This window comes from Botrytis sinoallii (genome assembly GCF_014898435.1).
Source record: "Botrytis sinoallii strain Bc 23 chromosome Unknown BSIN_021, whole genome shotgun sequence".
Taxonomy (NCBI): Eukaryota; Fungi; Ascomycota; class Leotiomycetes; order Helotiales; family Sclerotiniaceae; genus Botrytis; species Botrytis sinoallii.
The window spans coordinates 41,713-57,492 of NW_024066048.1; the positions used below are offsets into that span (position 1 = coordinate 41,713).

Here is a 15,780-nt window from a genome sequence, read left to right on the forward strand (position 1 = left end):
GAACGAAGGAGAGGAAAGGAAGTGATAATGTTAGATTAAGAAATGATGGTTCAGCTTGCTTTCCACTTCCATCATTTGATTCTCCTCTTGTATTTCCAGGGCAATAAAATAACCTCCTTATACCATCCCAAATTACAGCAAAATAGAGACAGAGATGAAGAGCAAAAGTACAAGCAAGCCCCAAGCGAGATCACGTGACCATGACATCCTCCACGAAATCTTCACCACAGCCACCAAAAAGCATCACAACGGCTTCAAAACTTGAGGAAAAGAGCAAAATGAATACCATTGGCGGTGCTGGGAATCGAACCCAGATTGAAGCGGGATTTGGAAAGCTTGTAACAGCTCATCTTCGTGAAGGCCCTATTGAGGAGAAACCACAACACCACGTGCTACCATTACACCACACCACCATTTTATGTACACCCACTCGTCACCAACCGACTTGATGAAACAAGATCGACTGAGTGATGATGTGAGAGTTAGAAGGAACTCGTTATGATTGGGCGGCGTTGTGTGAATATATATTATTGTTGAAAGAATGGTTGTGTCAAGAAGTGGAGAGGTAAATCCAAAATGTCATGATTAAGCGAAGTATTGTGGGGGTCGGTAGGGCTACGGGAAATGACAGGACGGCTCGGAATTCGGAATAATTTCTAGATTGCTGGGATATTCTTTCCCGAAATTTGCACGCGCAAGATGATGTGATAATCTGGATTCCGTTTCGCTTTTTGCTTTTTGCTTGGTATTGATTGCATATGCAGGTACGTAAGTCGGTTATCCTATTTTCGGGCCACTAGGGTTTGGGCTACCCTTTCACACCAAAAATCACTTTTTAGGCCTATTAATATCTCTATCAATATATATCACGGAGGTAATAGCTATGTCTAATGGTCACTTTGATCAGGAGATAGGTATATAGAGTGATAATAAACTAGATTGACTTGAGGTGTGATCATAAGGATCATACCTGCTTTATATACCCTGATCAGGCGATGGAGTCGCCTAATTAGGTATATAGGGTACACAAATGAACTGAGTGAAATAGTTTTAGTAATCATGGGAATGAGTACTCCGGAGGAGTACTAGGATTAACACCGTAGGGTTACACTATACGGTGAATTCCGTGACAATATATAATATAATTTGATAAAAATTTATAAACATATAATTTAGATTGATTTAAGCTTCTTCTGAAAATTTTAGATTTTTAGGATTTTTCTGTATTAAAATCTAGAACTTCAAAATATCGATTTTTTAATTTGTATGGGAATTATATACAAATTTGAAAATTTTATAAAATCTTTAATAACTTTCTAATAAAAATTGCTAAAAATAAACTACAAAATTTTATTATAAATTTATAGTATAATTTATCTCAAAGATTCAGAAAAAATAGAAAACTTCTTATAAATAAATATTTAAAGAGATACCTTCAAAATGACAGGGATTATTTATACTATTCTAAACTCACCGTATACTATATGTTTATATCTGTTAATTTTTTTGAATTTTTTTTTGAATTTTTATATAGATTTGAATTTAAAACTTTCAAAAAGATATACAGTTTTCTTGTTGGTTCGAGAAGGATACGGAAGACGTAGCACCCACGTATTCGTAGGCCCTAAAGGTCTAATTGTATTCTATCTAAAGAGCTAGCTAAGTGGGAAAATAGTAGGCCTTATATAGGCACTACTGAAAGAGCTAGTCTCTTTCGCATTCGCCTAAATCCCTTTGATACAGTAGTCATTGTATTGAAGTCATTCCTTTGAAGTGAATACCCTTGTTCACACATTTCTTTTAATAGTTCTTGTTAAAAAGTTATTAAAGATTTTATAAAATTTCTAAATTTGTATGTGATTCTCATACAAATTAAAAAATCGATATTTTGAAGTTCTAGATTTTAATACAGAAAAATCCTAAAAATCTAAAATTTTCAGAAGAAGCTTAAATCAATCTAAATTATATGTTTATAAATTTTTATCAAATTATATTATATATTGATAGAGATATTAATAGGCCTAAAAAGTGATTTTTGGTGTGAAAGGGTGGTCCAAAACCTTGGTGGTCTGAAAGTAGGATAACCGATTTATACGATCTTTCTTTTTTTGCAGAAAAAAGACGTTGAGGATTGGGGATTAAGTATTGAGGAGGTCTTGTAACTGGTGATATTTTGAAATGGCTTGATTGTATTGGGAAAAATTCAACAAGTTGGTAACGAACTGGACAACTCAGTCTTTTCTCTAAAGTTTTACTGGGGATTACTCCAGATAGTGTGTTTCTACTATGTGTTCTACAAACATGATCATGATCATCAGGTGTCACATTTCAGAGTTAACATTCATGATTGGGAACGCACTAGAGAACCTTGATAAGATCATCTAGGGGGTGGTTTCATGATGACATACTCCGTATAGGAAACAAAAGAATTCTAGAATATTATATTTTCACATTACAAATTAATTTCAATCAGGACCAAAGGAGAGATGAGGCAGTAATTCATGATCATGGTAAAAAGTCATTTATATTTGTAAAAACGGCTATCGTAAGATAGAACAAGAAGTGAACCTCTACACTGTCATCCATCAAGGTGAAACAAACTCTATCGCATCCAATTATCGAACCCACGAAATCTCCTTTCTAATCCGCATACTTAAGACTGGTAGATACATTGAGAGTAGTATGGGTTCTGGACCTGGCAGTGGGTACCCTCAACACAGGTGGTGGATCCGGTATAACCAATTCCTCCACACTGGTAGTAAGCAGCGATAGTGCTGCCGGTTGGGTAGGCAACACCACCAGTTCCTGAAGCAAAGCCAGTGGAAGCAATAGTTGAAGAAGTGCCAGTTGACAAAGTTGTTGGGTATGGTGGAAGGGAGTTGACTGAGGTCTTGGAAGAGGATGGAGCAACGAATGTTGAAGATGTATCCACATCGGCACTCTTCAAGGTTGTTGGTACAACAGCGGCAGTGGTAGAGGCGGAGGCGGAGGCTTCTGGAATAGATGTTGCGGGTTGTGGAGTCACAGTGACAACGACAGTCTCAGAGAGGTGGTTTGTAATGGTAGTTGTGTACAAGACAGTGCTTGGTGTGGCAAGGTCGGAGCTGACTGCTGGTGCGGAGGTCACGACAGAAGCTTCGGAGCTTGTTGCTGCGGCGGAAGTTGCTGCCACAGATGATGCTGCGACTGAAGATGCTACTGTAGAAGATGACTTGGTTTTGCAGGGCTTCTTGGATGAGGTGTGGTGGGATGGCTTTCCGGTTGGGCGAGCGAAACCAGATGAAGCTCCAGATCCAGATGGGAAGATTGGCTCCGATTCATTGAAGGCTCGGACTTGGTAACTATCGCGGTACTTAGCAAATTGTAGGGATTGGATATGAAAAGCATGTTGTACTTACTGGCCACCAGGACGATAGATGTTTGTTGCCATAACAGATTGGCCGAGCGCGAAGCTGGCGAGGATGACGGCGTTGCACTTCATTTTGGTTGAGGTATGATTGTCGAAATCTTTATTTTTTGTTTGGTACAGAGGATCTGGCCTACTAATGTATTCTTGATGTATGAGAAGAACGTAAGAGATGGCACAGCCAAGGGATTGTGTTAAGAGCAGATCTTTGAAGAAAGAGAGACTGAAGGTGAGATACTTCGAAAGCTGGTAAAGAGAGAAAAAAATCAAGTGAAAACAACAGAGACAAATAAGTATTTGAACAGCAATAAAATGACAGTGGATGATTCCAGATCATTTGAAATGTGTGGGTCGATTCAACAGCCGCCCCTCCATAATTTAAGGTATATTGATCTGGTGGATCAGGAAGCTTGACTGAAAGCTCGGGACATATTTCAGCACTTGCTATCAACTAATCGCAATGAACTGGAGGTACATGTAAAACAGAAAACAGGCTGGCTGTTTTCTTTCTTTTCCCCTGGCAAGATTGTAGCTGTAGCCAGCCGCGTTTACCAATCTCACCGCCGCTGAATTGTTTCATTGATAATTAATCGTATAAGATTGACTTCATTTGTACTATAATGTTACCAATCTCTTTGAAAAAACCGCAAGACATGTGTTATCAATCCCTCAGGGGAAAAACCAGGGAGTTTACTGGTAGAAATATATGAAAATCATCTCATGTTGGATTATGGTGGGTTGGCACAGGTTGGGAAAACTTTCGTTCTAGATTTCTTAATGACATTCAAGGATACATGCATCAAACTAGTCCCAAATAGGTTAAACGTCATCGTTTAATATAGTGGATTTGATTAACGACGTTTCGAATTGACGATTTATAAAGTAGGCCGAGATATTTCATTCGAAATGTTCCAACCAAATGTCAAGATTATGACGACAAGATACTCAGGATACGCCATCAATACTCTTTCTTTAGAATCTCACTTGATAAAGCTTCAGAGGCGCGCTTACTTGCATTCAACAATATCGAATCTGTGATACCGCATCTCAATCTAGGCAGTCGAGCCGCCTTCGAAGCCAAAAGATCGTGTGCAGGCTCACGGCTTCCATGGCCACCGAGTCAACAACACCATCACTATCACAATCATAACCACCATCGAAAAGTTTCCTCAGATCGGATCTTCATTCTGTGATTGTGATATGCAAAGAACAAGCGGTTGCTTCGGATGTCCGGTTCTTATCAGTCCAATCATTCCATCAAATGTTTCCACGGACTGGGGAAGAACAACCTTGTTGACCCCCTACCATTACAGTAGCAAGGATTCTTACAGTGATAGACCTTATCACATCAATATAAATATCCCTGACTTGGTAAAAATCTCGAACCAGAAACTTCAGCCAAGTAAGCAAGGTTGTGTCAAGTTGTCTCTTTGATACAAGATCATCACTGAGAAAAATCTTTGATTATTCAAACTTACAATACGAGAAGTTGAATAGAACCACATTTTGTTGCCGAAATTCTCATTTCAATTTGATTGTTGAACACAACATATATTACTATCGTGGCTGTTCGATATCATTGGATTTCAAATGCCAAGGCTTCGAGACATCAATAATGATTTGTACCATGGCTATCTGACAGCGGAGAATTTTCTGGAGCTTTAATTGAACTCAGCTCTCACCGTTAGTTCTTCTTAAGAGTAGGTATGTATATATTGCGGCAATTCACTCAAACGAGATCGACAAGCTAAAAAAAATCCGTCCGATGTTTCCCCCCTTAAATCCACAATGATGAAAGGCTGGCGGAGTGCTCCATCCTTCGTAATCAGGGGAAGTTACCGAACGAGTTGTCGCTCCAATTGCCTATTCTTCTACTGTCTATCACTAACCTTAATTCTGCTTGTTTGAGTCCACACTTTTATCAGATTGCTTGGACAACTAAGAGCATTTTCATAGTGAGCTTCCTCGGTAGACCCCTTGGTTCGTTGTCCCGTCCATGCAATATGCTTTTTCACATCATTGAGACTTCAGAGAAATTAATTTAACGTACATATCTTCCACCTGACTTGTCACATAGCTGCATTAAAACATGGGAAAGCCCTTGGCCGAAGTTCGAAATCGCAACAGCCTCTTCAATACATAACATTTCAACGATCAGATAATTTTTGACACCTCATTCAATCAACGCATTGATTCCGTTCACACGTTGCAAGTTTTTCTTCTGGTGACAGCTTTCGCAATAATCCGGGAGAAGTGGGAGCAAGGCAAATTTAAACAGAATTGCACAAGATGATGTCGCGAACATTGTTCTTTTCAGTCAAGATCTTCGAGAATTTCCGTCCGCATCCACAACGTCCGGTAGTTTTCAAGTTGTCAATGCAGTATACCATACTATTAGAATTGTCTGTTCGGCCCATAACCTCGGAATTATAGTTGTTGGCTTGACGAAGTCTCTGTTGCAAGACCTCAACATTGGCCTGCAAAAAGAACATTGCCTTTCCGGCTTGAAATTCGGCCTTTAGTGGTTACAGCCGCCTTTTATCACACACGACTCCATTTTATGTTTCTTTTTATGTACGTTGAATCGCTATGCTGGTCTGCAATTGATTGGTACCGGGGCGCTGGATACTGTTCTACGGAGAAGTGCCAGCAAACGGTCTAGTTTTATTTTTGGAGAAAATTCTTGCTCGGAAGAGTTCTCGAGCAACCCAAACCGCCGTATACATGACCTTATCTGCGAGGAAATTTTGAATACAGCCTTCTTTTCTGGTATAAGTACATGCCATGAGTAGCACAAGTTCTTGGTTGACTACACTCATCTCAATCAAGCTCAAGGATCACAGCACTACTCTATTCTGAATTCCACATCTCCTCGAAACTTTCACCTGGTCGGTGTTATTAGTCGATATGACACGTAAGAAGGCAGACTCTAAAGCTTCCACCCATGCAATTCATGTTTCTTCGGATACAGAGTCATCGGGAAGTGATACCTCGTTCGTGGCTAAAGATAACAAGACCGGTAAAGAGTTAAAGAAAATGAGTCGTAAATTCACGGGTCAACTTGCTCCGCATCGTCAGAAAGATCCCATTCCCCCCACGAAGTGATGACTTCTAGAATATAATAGTTTACTTTCGGGATCTCTGGACGACATTGGGTCTAAATGGTGGTGTTTAACAGCGCGAATTGCTAGTTTTAACAATGATTTTCTATTATCACTAATACAAGATAATCGTTTCTTTGCTTGGTTTTTGTTTAGTTTGTGAACTCTTTGCGCACATGGGGTGTACTGGCATTCTTAATTTTTAAAGGGTTTCAAAGGAGACTTCCGCGTCTGAAAACTTTCCTGCATTTGCGATTATTTTCAGGTTTATTTTAGTATCTCACAGTGTCTTATGCCATGCTAATTGCTAGGTAACTTAAACTTGTGCTTCGAAGTTTGCCAGCGTCACAACACATATTTTGTCCCCAATCAAGGGCTCTATAAACGCTGTTTAGTTCTCCAATCCATATATGAACCATGTTTGGGCTCTGCTTTGACATCGTTCATTGCCAGATGTCCGGAAGGAAAGAATTAATTATTTATGAGCAACTGGTGATACAGACCCTGTCTATACTATTGTGGCTATTTTACTTCTCTGAACAGACGTGAGAAGTGTATCACCTTACTTGAGAACTACTTTCTCGGGGTGTATACAGGCATGATTGATTAGTTTCACCCACCTGTAACCCAATCGTTCTCTAATCTCAAATTGCAAACTCCGGTTTGCATAGTATCCTAAATTATTCCCCTATCTAATTTTATATGTAAACTGTGATTACTTCCTACTTTTCAGTACCGTACCCTCCATCTCAATATCTGTTATTATTTCCATTCTTCTTTTGAAGAGACAGCTTATCTTAATTCGATGTCATCAACCAAGTTGGGTTCACTCCATTGTTGTCATCATGTATCTGAATTACTATTGTTAAATCTCAATAGCCATAGTATCAATTCACAGCTGGTGCCAAAAGATTGCTACCCCCTGGCATAAATTCAGAAGTAAGTAACCCTCTCCTTACAATTGCAACCTCGTCCTCTTTGACAAGACATCTCCTTTCTTGGTTACTTTCATAGTTAAAGAAGAGTCTTTTGTTGTATCTAGCCAATCGGCCGGGAAGAAGAAATGGTGTGCGAAACGATTTGTTTTTACAGAACTCTTGTTGGTAGCACATACCCACTGACTGCCATGTAAGAAGATCAGACTTTCTGACTGTTCTGCACCTCTTCTCCACTCATTACAAGACCAGGAAGACACTTGGATCTTGAGCCTCAAAGTTAATAAGCATTTTGTTGTCCTTTCCGTTTGTGGCCCTTAAAATCCTGTTTTAACTATTCATATCATACATTATTGACAATCCCACCTAGGAGTCCCTCTTACGTAAACGTGGCGACCCCTATGGAAGTTTTACACGTCATGACCCCAGCAGAATGGGGTAAGCCCATCGATGTCGACGAGAAATGGATCAGTTTCGTGGATGAAAATGTCAAGGCGAGTAAGTCTGGGTCAGCATGTTTTATGAGCAGCAGCGTTTGACAAGCTCAAAATTTCCACCGGTCACCGAGATTGAGAGCATCGATCCTCATGGCACCAGCTATTGGACCAGAACCGCTGAACTTGCGACTGTAATGCCAGATGGCACTTCAAGATCTTACTTTCTCAAGGTGGCTCATCATTCACACAATATCTCAACTCCAAACTTATGTCATGCTAGGTTTCTCAAGGTGACAATGGAAAGGGCATGGTTCTTGGCGAGTTTGCCTCGATGATAGCTATTTATCAGGTTCTGCCAAAATTTGTGCCAGAGCCAATTGGAAGTGACACTTACGCCTCTGATCTAGACATATAATTCTTCTGCTGATTAATATGCCGAGGAAAAGTCTCAAGGAATCGATAAGGAAAGGCAAGAACTTTGCCAAGGAATCCTCGAAAAAGTCATTCCACGTTTGTTGCGACCACTTGAGACTGGAGACCGCCAGATACAGCCTTGTCTTATTCACGGTGATCTCTGGACTGGGAATACTTCCTGGAATATTGATACTAACATGCCTATCATTTACGATTCAGCTGCTCTGTATGCCCACGGCGAATGTAAGGCAGATGAGATATTCCCTACTTCTATTCATAGTTTATTCATTCAAGAGACAATTCTGTAACCAATAATAATAATTATACTCAGTGGAAATGGCAGCTTGGAGATCAATACGACACTTAATTGGAAAGCAATACATGAAGGCATACTTCCATTATTTTCCAGTATCTGGCCCAGAGGAAGATCAAGACGACCGCAATATGCTCTCCTATCTGTAAGGAGTAGTCGATGGGATCTCAAAAGCTCAGCCTTGCTTTCTGAGAACTTAAAGTACCGGAATATGTGAGTTTAGACGTTACTTGCTCAATTGCTCAGTATTTGTTAAAAACACAAATCAGGGCGAAGGAAACTATGAGAACTTTGATCGTAAAAGTTCCCCGGTGGCTACGAAGGTAGGGTGAACCTTTTTCTCAAATTGCACTTTTACAGCTTTACATTTGGCAGCCGGGTTTCTGTTCTTACATTCATCGCAAATTTCTCCATCCCAAGCAAATTATTGACTCGTGAGTTACGATGGAGTGGGTTAGAGAGAGGGGAGAGGAGCCTGTGCAGAGAACTATGGCCCCCACGGTGATAGGATTGAACTTGTGAGAGAGCATGTCGTAGAAGAATAATCGACTCTTCTGAAATTTGCAGCTTCCTCTCGATCGAAGTTCTGACATACTGAGAGGTCAAAAGTGTCTATCAATTTTAAAATGAAGAACCATGCTCTTCGTCAAATTTACCGAGCAAAATGTGAACGTGAAAAGTAACATCAGTTTATCGTAGCCTCATACTGTGATTCTCGAAGTAAAAGCTCTGGCAGTACCACAAGGGCTAGGGCTTGGCTCATTCCTTCGAGCTCTCAGTGGCTAAAGTACTGAGGGGAATTGAGAGATACATGCAGCCAACAGAGGTTGTAACGCCTAAACAGGTGAAATATTATTGTGATAGTGCATTAAAAGACAGGGGAGGAGCAAGCCATGCTAAAAGGACTTGCGATTCACGGCTACCTTTTGGGATTGTTCCGTGTCAGCAAACAATAGAGCGACGATTGATTCTATCAATTTCATTTAATTACAGAATGCATTAAATAACCCGCATTTCTCCACGAATTTTGACTTCTTATTTGTATCCAATACATACCAAATTACCCAAACAATCTACCTGGATATTCGACAACAATGTTAGACGCAAACGCAACTACACCAAGAGTCTTCATCGCTCGACACGGTAAGTTGACATTCAGACTTTATAATGGAAATAGAATAGCCCAATTCTAATATTCCCATTACATCCAAGGTGAAACAGAATGGACCATCAACGGCTGCTGCACTAGCAAGGCTAAGATTCCTCTCACCGCAAACGGAATTGCTCAAGTTCAAGGCACGGGCGAAGTCCTTGTCGGTGCTGGCAAACTCATTGACCCTTCCAAACTAACACATGTTTCTACTTCACCTCGCAAACGGGCTGTTGATACGTTATCGATGTTGCTCGGGCCTGCACATAAAGATCGACTTGATCAGGAGAACAAAATCGCCACCACAGAGGATATCGCAGAGTGGAATTATGGAGATTATGAAGGCCTGAAACCGGATGAGATTAAAGAAAGCAGAGCTAAGAGAGACCTACCAAAATGGGATATCTGGACTCAAGGCTGTGAGGGCGGAGAGTGAGCAAAATATGTCGTGCGCATGTTGGTATGGTGATTGGCTTTCGCATAGAGATTAACATTTGGTGCTTGATCCAGATCGGCAGAAGAAGTACAAGCGCGTCTGGATAGACTCATCGACCAGATTTATGAGCTGCAGAGTCCTCGTGTAGATGGCAAAAGTGGCGAGCCTACTGATGTTTTGATAGTAAGATTTGATGTCTCGTCGAACTTTTGTTTTGATATGGCTGATCATGATTTTGATAGGTTGCTCACGGTCACATCTTGCGCGCGTTCACGAAGAGATGGCTTCGCTATGCTATGGACTTTCCATTCCAGATGATGATGGAGCCGGGTGCGATTGGTATTATGAGTTATGCACATCACAATATTAAGGAGCCGGCTATTTTGGTTGGCACGGGATATCCTTTATCGAAGTAGGTTGATTTAATTAGAATGTTTGCAAGATAGGAGGATGCGACTGATGAATATATTATACAATGACATATGCTATTACTTCTTATGACTTTATACGAGTTTCAATTGTCATTCCGTGGAGATGGAGTGACATGACGTATAATGTTCCAAGCACTGCATGACGGTGTAAACACAAGCATCAAACTAAAAGCCCCTTGTAACTCATTACTTTATTGTCTTTCAAGTAGTATTGCTCTTGTATAGCTAGCCCCATCTCCAACTAATACTACGTATGTAACAAGAAAGCCTTTGCTCCGCCTTCCTTGAGTCTCTTTTTCGATGCTTTTATACACATAAGAGCAGACATTATGGGGGTAACCTGGTCTTCTCAGTACTGGAGTTGTGTGCATTCTGACCACAATCATCTAAAATGACTTGCTGGTTGTGACCGTCTGCTCCAAGTCTTCAGACAACAATTTACCCGAAGGATTTCTAGATCTAAGAGATTGATATATCTGTATGTGCCTTCGAAATTAAATGTAAGGATTAAAAGATTTGCTGCATTACATACTCGATAAATCACAGACTTCTGTGATCTTTCAATTAGGAGTGAGATGGATTTCAATCTTGGAGGTCTGAAGAAAGGATTACCAAGGGGCTGAGGCACCATATGTATTAGAGATCCCTTCATCTGTAAAACTAAATGGAGAACCTCTTCGTGAGATCAGGATTGAGGTATTCCGCCGCCCACCGCTTTTGAATTAACAGAAAATCAAGTTTATGGTCAGATATTGACAAAGTGGACACCTGTTTCCCATACCGTGAGAATTATTACGGCAGTAGAGAGTTAGACAGAGATGAATAGTATTCATTATTATATGCTACACTAAAGCATTATCTCCTCCAAAACCATAGATCGAGACCACAGTTAATTTTTTCCTTGAGAATCAATCGCCGATGCCAAGATGTGCTTTTCTCCTTCATTCTTCATATCAATTTAGCTCGAGCCTGCAAAACCCACATCTCATTTCATACTGCTATCCATCGCTTCAACTCCAAATATCATGCTTTTTCAACCCAATCGCTCCCAATAATGCTCCTTCGACATATCCCCATCAATCATCCTCCATTCCGTACACCCTCCCCAGCCATGCTCTCACTTCTTCCCCTCCTCACCTCCCTCGTAACTATATCCCGAGGCCTCTGCTCCAGCATCATTATCCCAATCCTCCTTCTTCAATCCCTCTTCCACATGTAATCTCTTAAGATCCTGATGATTCCAACTTTGACGTCTATCAAGATTGGGTTTCCAGGTATCGACTGAAGATGGCAGGGTTTCCCCGCCAGAATTGCGACGCCCATCAGGGATGGAGACTTCGATGATCTCGGCGAGGTGAGAGGCTGTGGAGTCGGAGGTGGGTTTGGATTGCTGAGATGCGATTGATGTCATGTCGTTTTGTTTGAGGTTGGCTTTGAGGTTGAAGGTATTGAAGGTATTGAACGAGTCAATAGTTGAGCAGAGTATAGATTTGTTTGGAATTTTCAATTGAGAGACTGATCAATGGGTAGATTATCCAACGAGGAAATCGCCCAGTCTACTATTGATTGATTGATTGCAAGAAATCGATTGAACCTGAGCAAATGGTAAGATAGCTTTGTTCGTGATGTTTTGATTTTTCGAATGACGTCGGTAGTTGTAGAAGATATACTATCCAAATATGGAAGCTGCGATGAGCTTTTGTGCTTTTGAACTTTTGATTATTCGTGCTTGTAATGTAAAGGTGTTGAATGGTGAATAGAAATAGACATCAATTATCAGTTATTCAGTCGAATATAAATACCCCTCCAAAAATCATTCGACCGAGGATTTTAAAATCACGAGAGGTCAATTAGATTAGCATACCGTCATCTAGCATACCATCATTTATCACACCATGAATTAGCATCCCACCAATTAGCATGCCACCAGTTAACATACCCGTCTCCTATTCACATATAGACATCCAATCAGCGAGCCAACAAGCCAGTCAATATCAATACACCCTCACAAAGCAAGAACGATGATAAATAGTAATGACGATCTCCAGTCCTCAACAGCCAAATTAGCTTCCTACTGATGATCTTACCCCTCTTCCCCAAGCTATCCTTCAAATCCAATCAATATTCATTCACTCACCAATAAAGAAATCCTTTGACCTGATGGGGAAACGGGCTTCCCTCATACATTGGCGCAAGAGTGGTATGACACGTTTTCTCTCATACACATCTCCCTTCTCAAAACATGTGTTTCCAGAAAACAAGCTTCACATCTATCCACGTCAGGATTGTCTCGAGATTGAATCGAAGTCCGGGTTCAATTGGAGGCACGTGTACTAGCGCAATGCGGGGTCGCTTAACCTTAATTATGGGGATCTAATCGATAACATTTTTATTTTCTTATCGCCACTTTAAAACCACTCGCTGCCCAGTGCACCCAACAACAACAACAACAACCTTGCGACTTCCTCAATATTTATGTTTGTTTTCCCTTTCACTCATTGTCGCAAACCATACCATTACATCAATATCTTCATACTTCTCTATGTCTTATCAGATACCAACATTTTAGTACTCAATCTACTTGCGCCATTCACTTGCAACAACGGAACGGATTTCATAAATGCTTTTTTGATGTTTTTAATACATGATAACCTCGTCTGAAACTCTTCAAAGTTACTCTTACCTCTCGATGCGCTGACTGTACAAGACCGTCTCGAGAGATATGCAACCAGCAGAATACAAACGCGAAATGATTAACTGACGCCTCGCTATGCAAATAAAAGGGTATGGGGACCGGAACATCGCCTGATATCTATCATCCATCCATCATCGTATACAAACAGTTTTTTTTTTCATTATGCAATCCAACCATACCGGGACACGATCATCATGAATGTCGTTTATGTTACAGTTTGCGAATCGATGTTGAAGTTATGAAGCCTTTACATCTCATGACAATTCGATTCTTTCCTTGAGCGAAACCTCAAGTCGTCCGTCGTACTTACGCACATCTATGGAGTTCTTGGACGCTTCCAATAATATTGCTGCGAAAAGGTTAGATAAGAGAAATCGATCAATTCATGAGTGAGTATTACCTTGTGCTGCTTTCTGCAGTTTCTCAGACTAGGTTTCCTTAATCCTTCTTGGACTGTCTCCTTTCTTGACTGATCGGTATCTTCGTCTGGGATGTAGTAATATTCACTCTCAAGTGGCTTTCCCGCAGCGTCCTTGCCCTCTCGATGGATTTCGCCGATGAACGATGTTCTGTTCAGCATCTTTCGGAGATCATCCTTTGTGAGGCCCTTGTTCTCCTTCTTTGAAGGACTAATACCTCTGAGATTGGATGGAAGGTTTCTGAGGATAGTTGACAATGGCATGGATTGAAGACGAGAATAGGCAAGTTGATTGGCTACATGATTAATGACAGGAGTAATAGCACCTTCGTCAGTGGATGTAGAGCTCGATCGCTTCTCAGTAGATGTCTTAGACTTGTGCTCATCACGACCACGAACTTCTGGGGTATGTCCAGCTGTGAATTTGGCCATTCTCGAGGATAAATTTGCGCCAAATGGACCGAAGGAGTGAACAATGGGATCATTTTCTTCATCAGGGTCTTCGTCTGGCTCACTCAACTCACTCTCTTGACTAGCTGGGAATGATGCACTGAATGATGCTGCAGCGACTGTTGGTGAGTATACTGGCTCAGGATCTTTAGACTCGATTGCTGGAGCTGGCTCTGATTTGTCTTCATATACTTGGATGAAGGTCTTATCTGCATCATCAGCAAAGAGGTTGGCCAAATTGGCAGAGGAAAGGGTTTGGCGAGCAGGTGTTGGTGATACTGGTGACGAATGACTTTCAACACGACGAATTGGACTTGAATGAATAATGTCACCCTGAGCAGTAACGGCAGTAACTTTACCCCTAGGAGAACTATCTTCACTCCACGAAGGAACTTCTGTTGGAGCAGCAGAGTCAAGATTATCACCTTGTGGCCAAGCAACCAGAACCCTTGCATCCTGAACATCCAACATAATTTCAGCATTTTCCGTTTCCGAGGTGAAACTATCTCCCTTTGCCAACTCCCATGTTCGACCTTGACAATGTAACTTTACTCCATTCCATCCACAACAGATAATCTCAATCTTATTCGACTCGAGAGGAACCGTAGCAGCAATATATCTAGCTTTGATATGGACACGAGAGATGAGACGATTGGCGGACAATTGATAGTGGGAGGAATTGCTTGATCTACCCATGAGAAGAGACTCTCCATCTTCAGGTAGAGTGATTGTTGGCACAGCTGAAAGGGGAGCCCTCTCAACAGAGGATCGACTTCGATGGAGACCGGCTCGAGCGTGTACCCCTGGAGGAGGAGAGGATGAAAGAATGCCAGTCGTGGAAGTAGGAATTGGTGTTGGATACTTGGTGTAAGCTGATTCGAATGCAGATGGTGATGTACGAATTCTCTTGGTGTTACGTCCTGGCAGACTTGGAGAGGAAGAAGGAAGTGGCTCAAAGGGTGGAAGTAAGGTTGGTGCTGGACGTTTTGTACCCGCCAGGGCTGGCAAGGCAGGTTGAGCGTTAGCCTTACTTGGTGAAGAGTCCATCATGATGAATATCCTTTGATCACGAATGATGAAAGGTAACTGTAATATTCTTCAAGGTGGATGTCTCAGACCGCGACCTAAACGCGGTGGGCGAGTTGAGATTCTAACGCGAGGCTCATAAGATTTTGAGAGATGGCGAGGACGGTAAAGAAGATTTTGGTAGAGGGATTGGGTAAGACCGAACTAGAAGAATAGAAAATGTACGAAATAGAATGGAAAGATTGTAGAAAGACGAGACTTAGTTTTGTATGGGCCTCCGACCAGGTCTCTGATTGAGAGACGGAGGATCGGGAAAGTTGAAGAGGAGGTTAAGAAAGTTCCCAGACCCATCGGTACCCAGACGCGACCCGCGTTGGAGTCTAAAAATGTTCATTGGCCGCTTTAAAAGATTATGAATTCTGCTATTTCTACGACCTGCATTGAACTGCACATGCACTTTTCACATGGAGATATAAATCATATAATACAATTTCTGGATTGAGAAGATGATGGTGAATTTATATAATGAGTGATTGAATTTTCTCCATGTGTCATTCACTTGTATAAG

At 41.2% G+C, this 15,780-nt stretch overlaps 6 protein-coding genes across 6 annotated transcripts; 3 read left to right on the forward strand and 3 right to left on the reverse strand.

The window, feature by feature from the left end:
• Positions 1-2,653: 2,653 nt before the first annotated feature.
• On the reverse strand, positions 2,654-3,481 carry EAF02_009634 (uncharacterized protein; the record flags this gene model as incomplete). Its single annotated transcript, XM_038905682.1, has 2 exons — positions 2,654-3,341; positions 3,399-3,481. The coding sequence occupies 2 exons, from the start codon at positions 3,479-3,481 to the stop codon at positions 2,654-2,656; spliced, it is 771 nt and encodes a 256-aa protein (XP_038754422.1).
• A 2,832-nt stretch (positions 3,482-6,313) lies between these two features.
• Positions 6,314-6,511, forward strand: EAF02_009635 (uncharacterized protein; the record flags this gene model as incomplete). The annotated part of the gene is made up of 1 exon (XM_038905683.1): positions 6,314-6,511. One exon carries the CDS (start codon positions 6,314-6,316, stop codon positions 6,509-6,511), a length of 198 nt encoding a protein of 65 aa, XP_038754423.1.
• Positions 6,512-7,956: 1,445 nt separating this feature from the next.
• Positions 7,957-8,755, forward strand: EAF02_009636 (uncharacterized protein; the record flags this gene model as incomplete). Its single annotated transcript, XM_038905684.1, has 4 exons — positions 7,957-8,109; positions 8,160-8,228; positions 8,320-8,536; positions 8,625-8,755. The coding sequence occupies 4 exons, from the start codon at positions 7,957-7,959 to the stop codon at positions 8,753-8,755; spliced, it is 570 nt and encodes a 189-aa protein (XP_038754424.1).
• Positions 8,756-9,700: 945 nt separating this feature from the next.
• EAF02_009637 (uncharacterized protein) lies at positions 9,701-10,608 on the forward strand (the record flags this gene model as incomplete). Its single annotated transcript, XM_038905685.1, has 4 exons — positions 9,701-9,749; positions 9,819-10,188; positions 10,267-10,375; positions 10,435-10,608. 4 exons carry the CDS (start codon positions 9,701-9,703, stop codon positions 10,606-10,608), a joined length of 702 nt encoding a protein of 233 aa, XP_038754425.1.
• Positions 10,609-11,740: 1,132 nt separating this feature from the next.
• On the reverse strand, positions 11,741-12,034 carry EAF02_009638 (uncharacterized protein; the record flags this gene model as incomplete). The annotated part of the gene is made up of 1 exon (XM_038905686.1): positions 11,741-12,034. The coding sequence occupies one exon, from the start codon at positions 12,032-12,034 to the stop codon at positions 11,741-11,743; it is 294 nt and encodes a 97-aa protein (XP_038754426.1).
• A 1,600-nt stretch (positions 12,035-13,634) lies between these two features.
• Positions 13,635-15,236, reverse strand: EAF02_009639 (uncharacterized protein; the record flags this gene model as incomplete). The annotated part of the gene is made up of 2 exons (XM_038905687.1): positions 13,635-13,667; positions 13,719-15,236. 2 exons carry the CDS (start codon positions 15,234-15,236, stop codon positions 13,635-13,637), a joined length of 1,551 nt encoding a protein of 516 aa, XP_038754427.1.
• Positions 15,237-15,780: the final 544 nt, after the last annotated feature.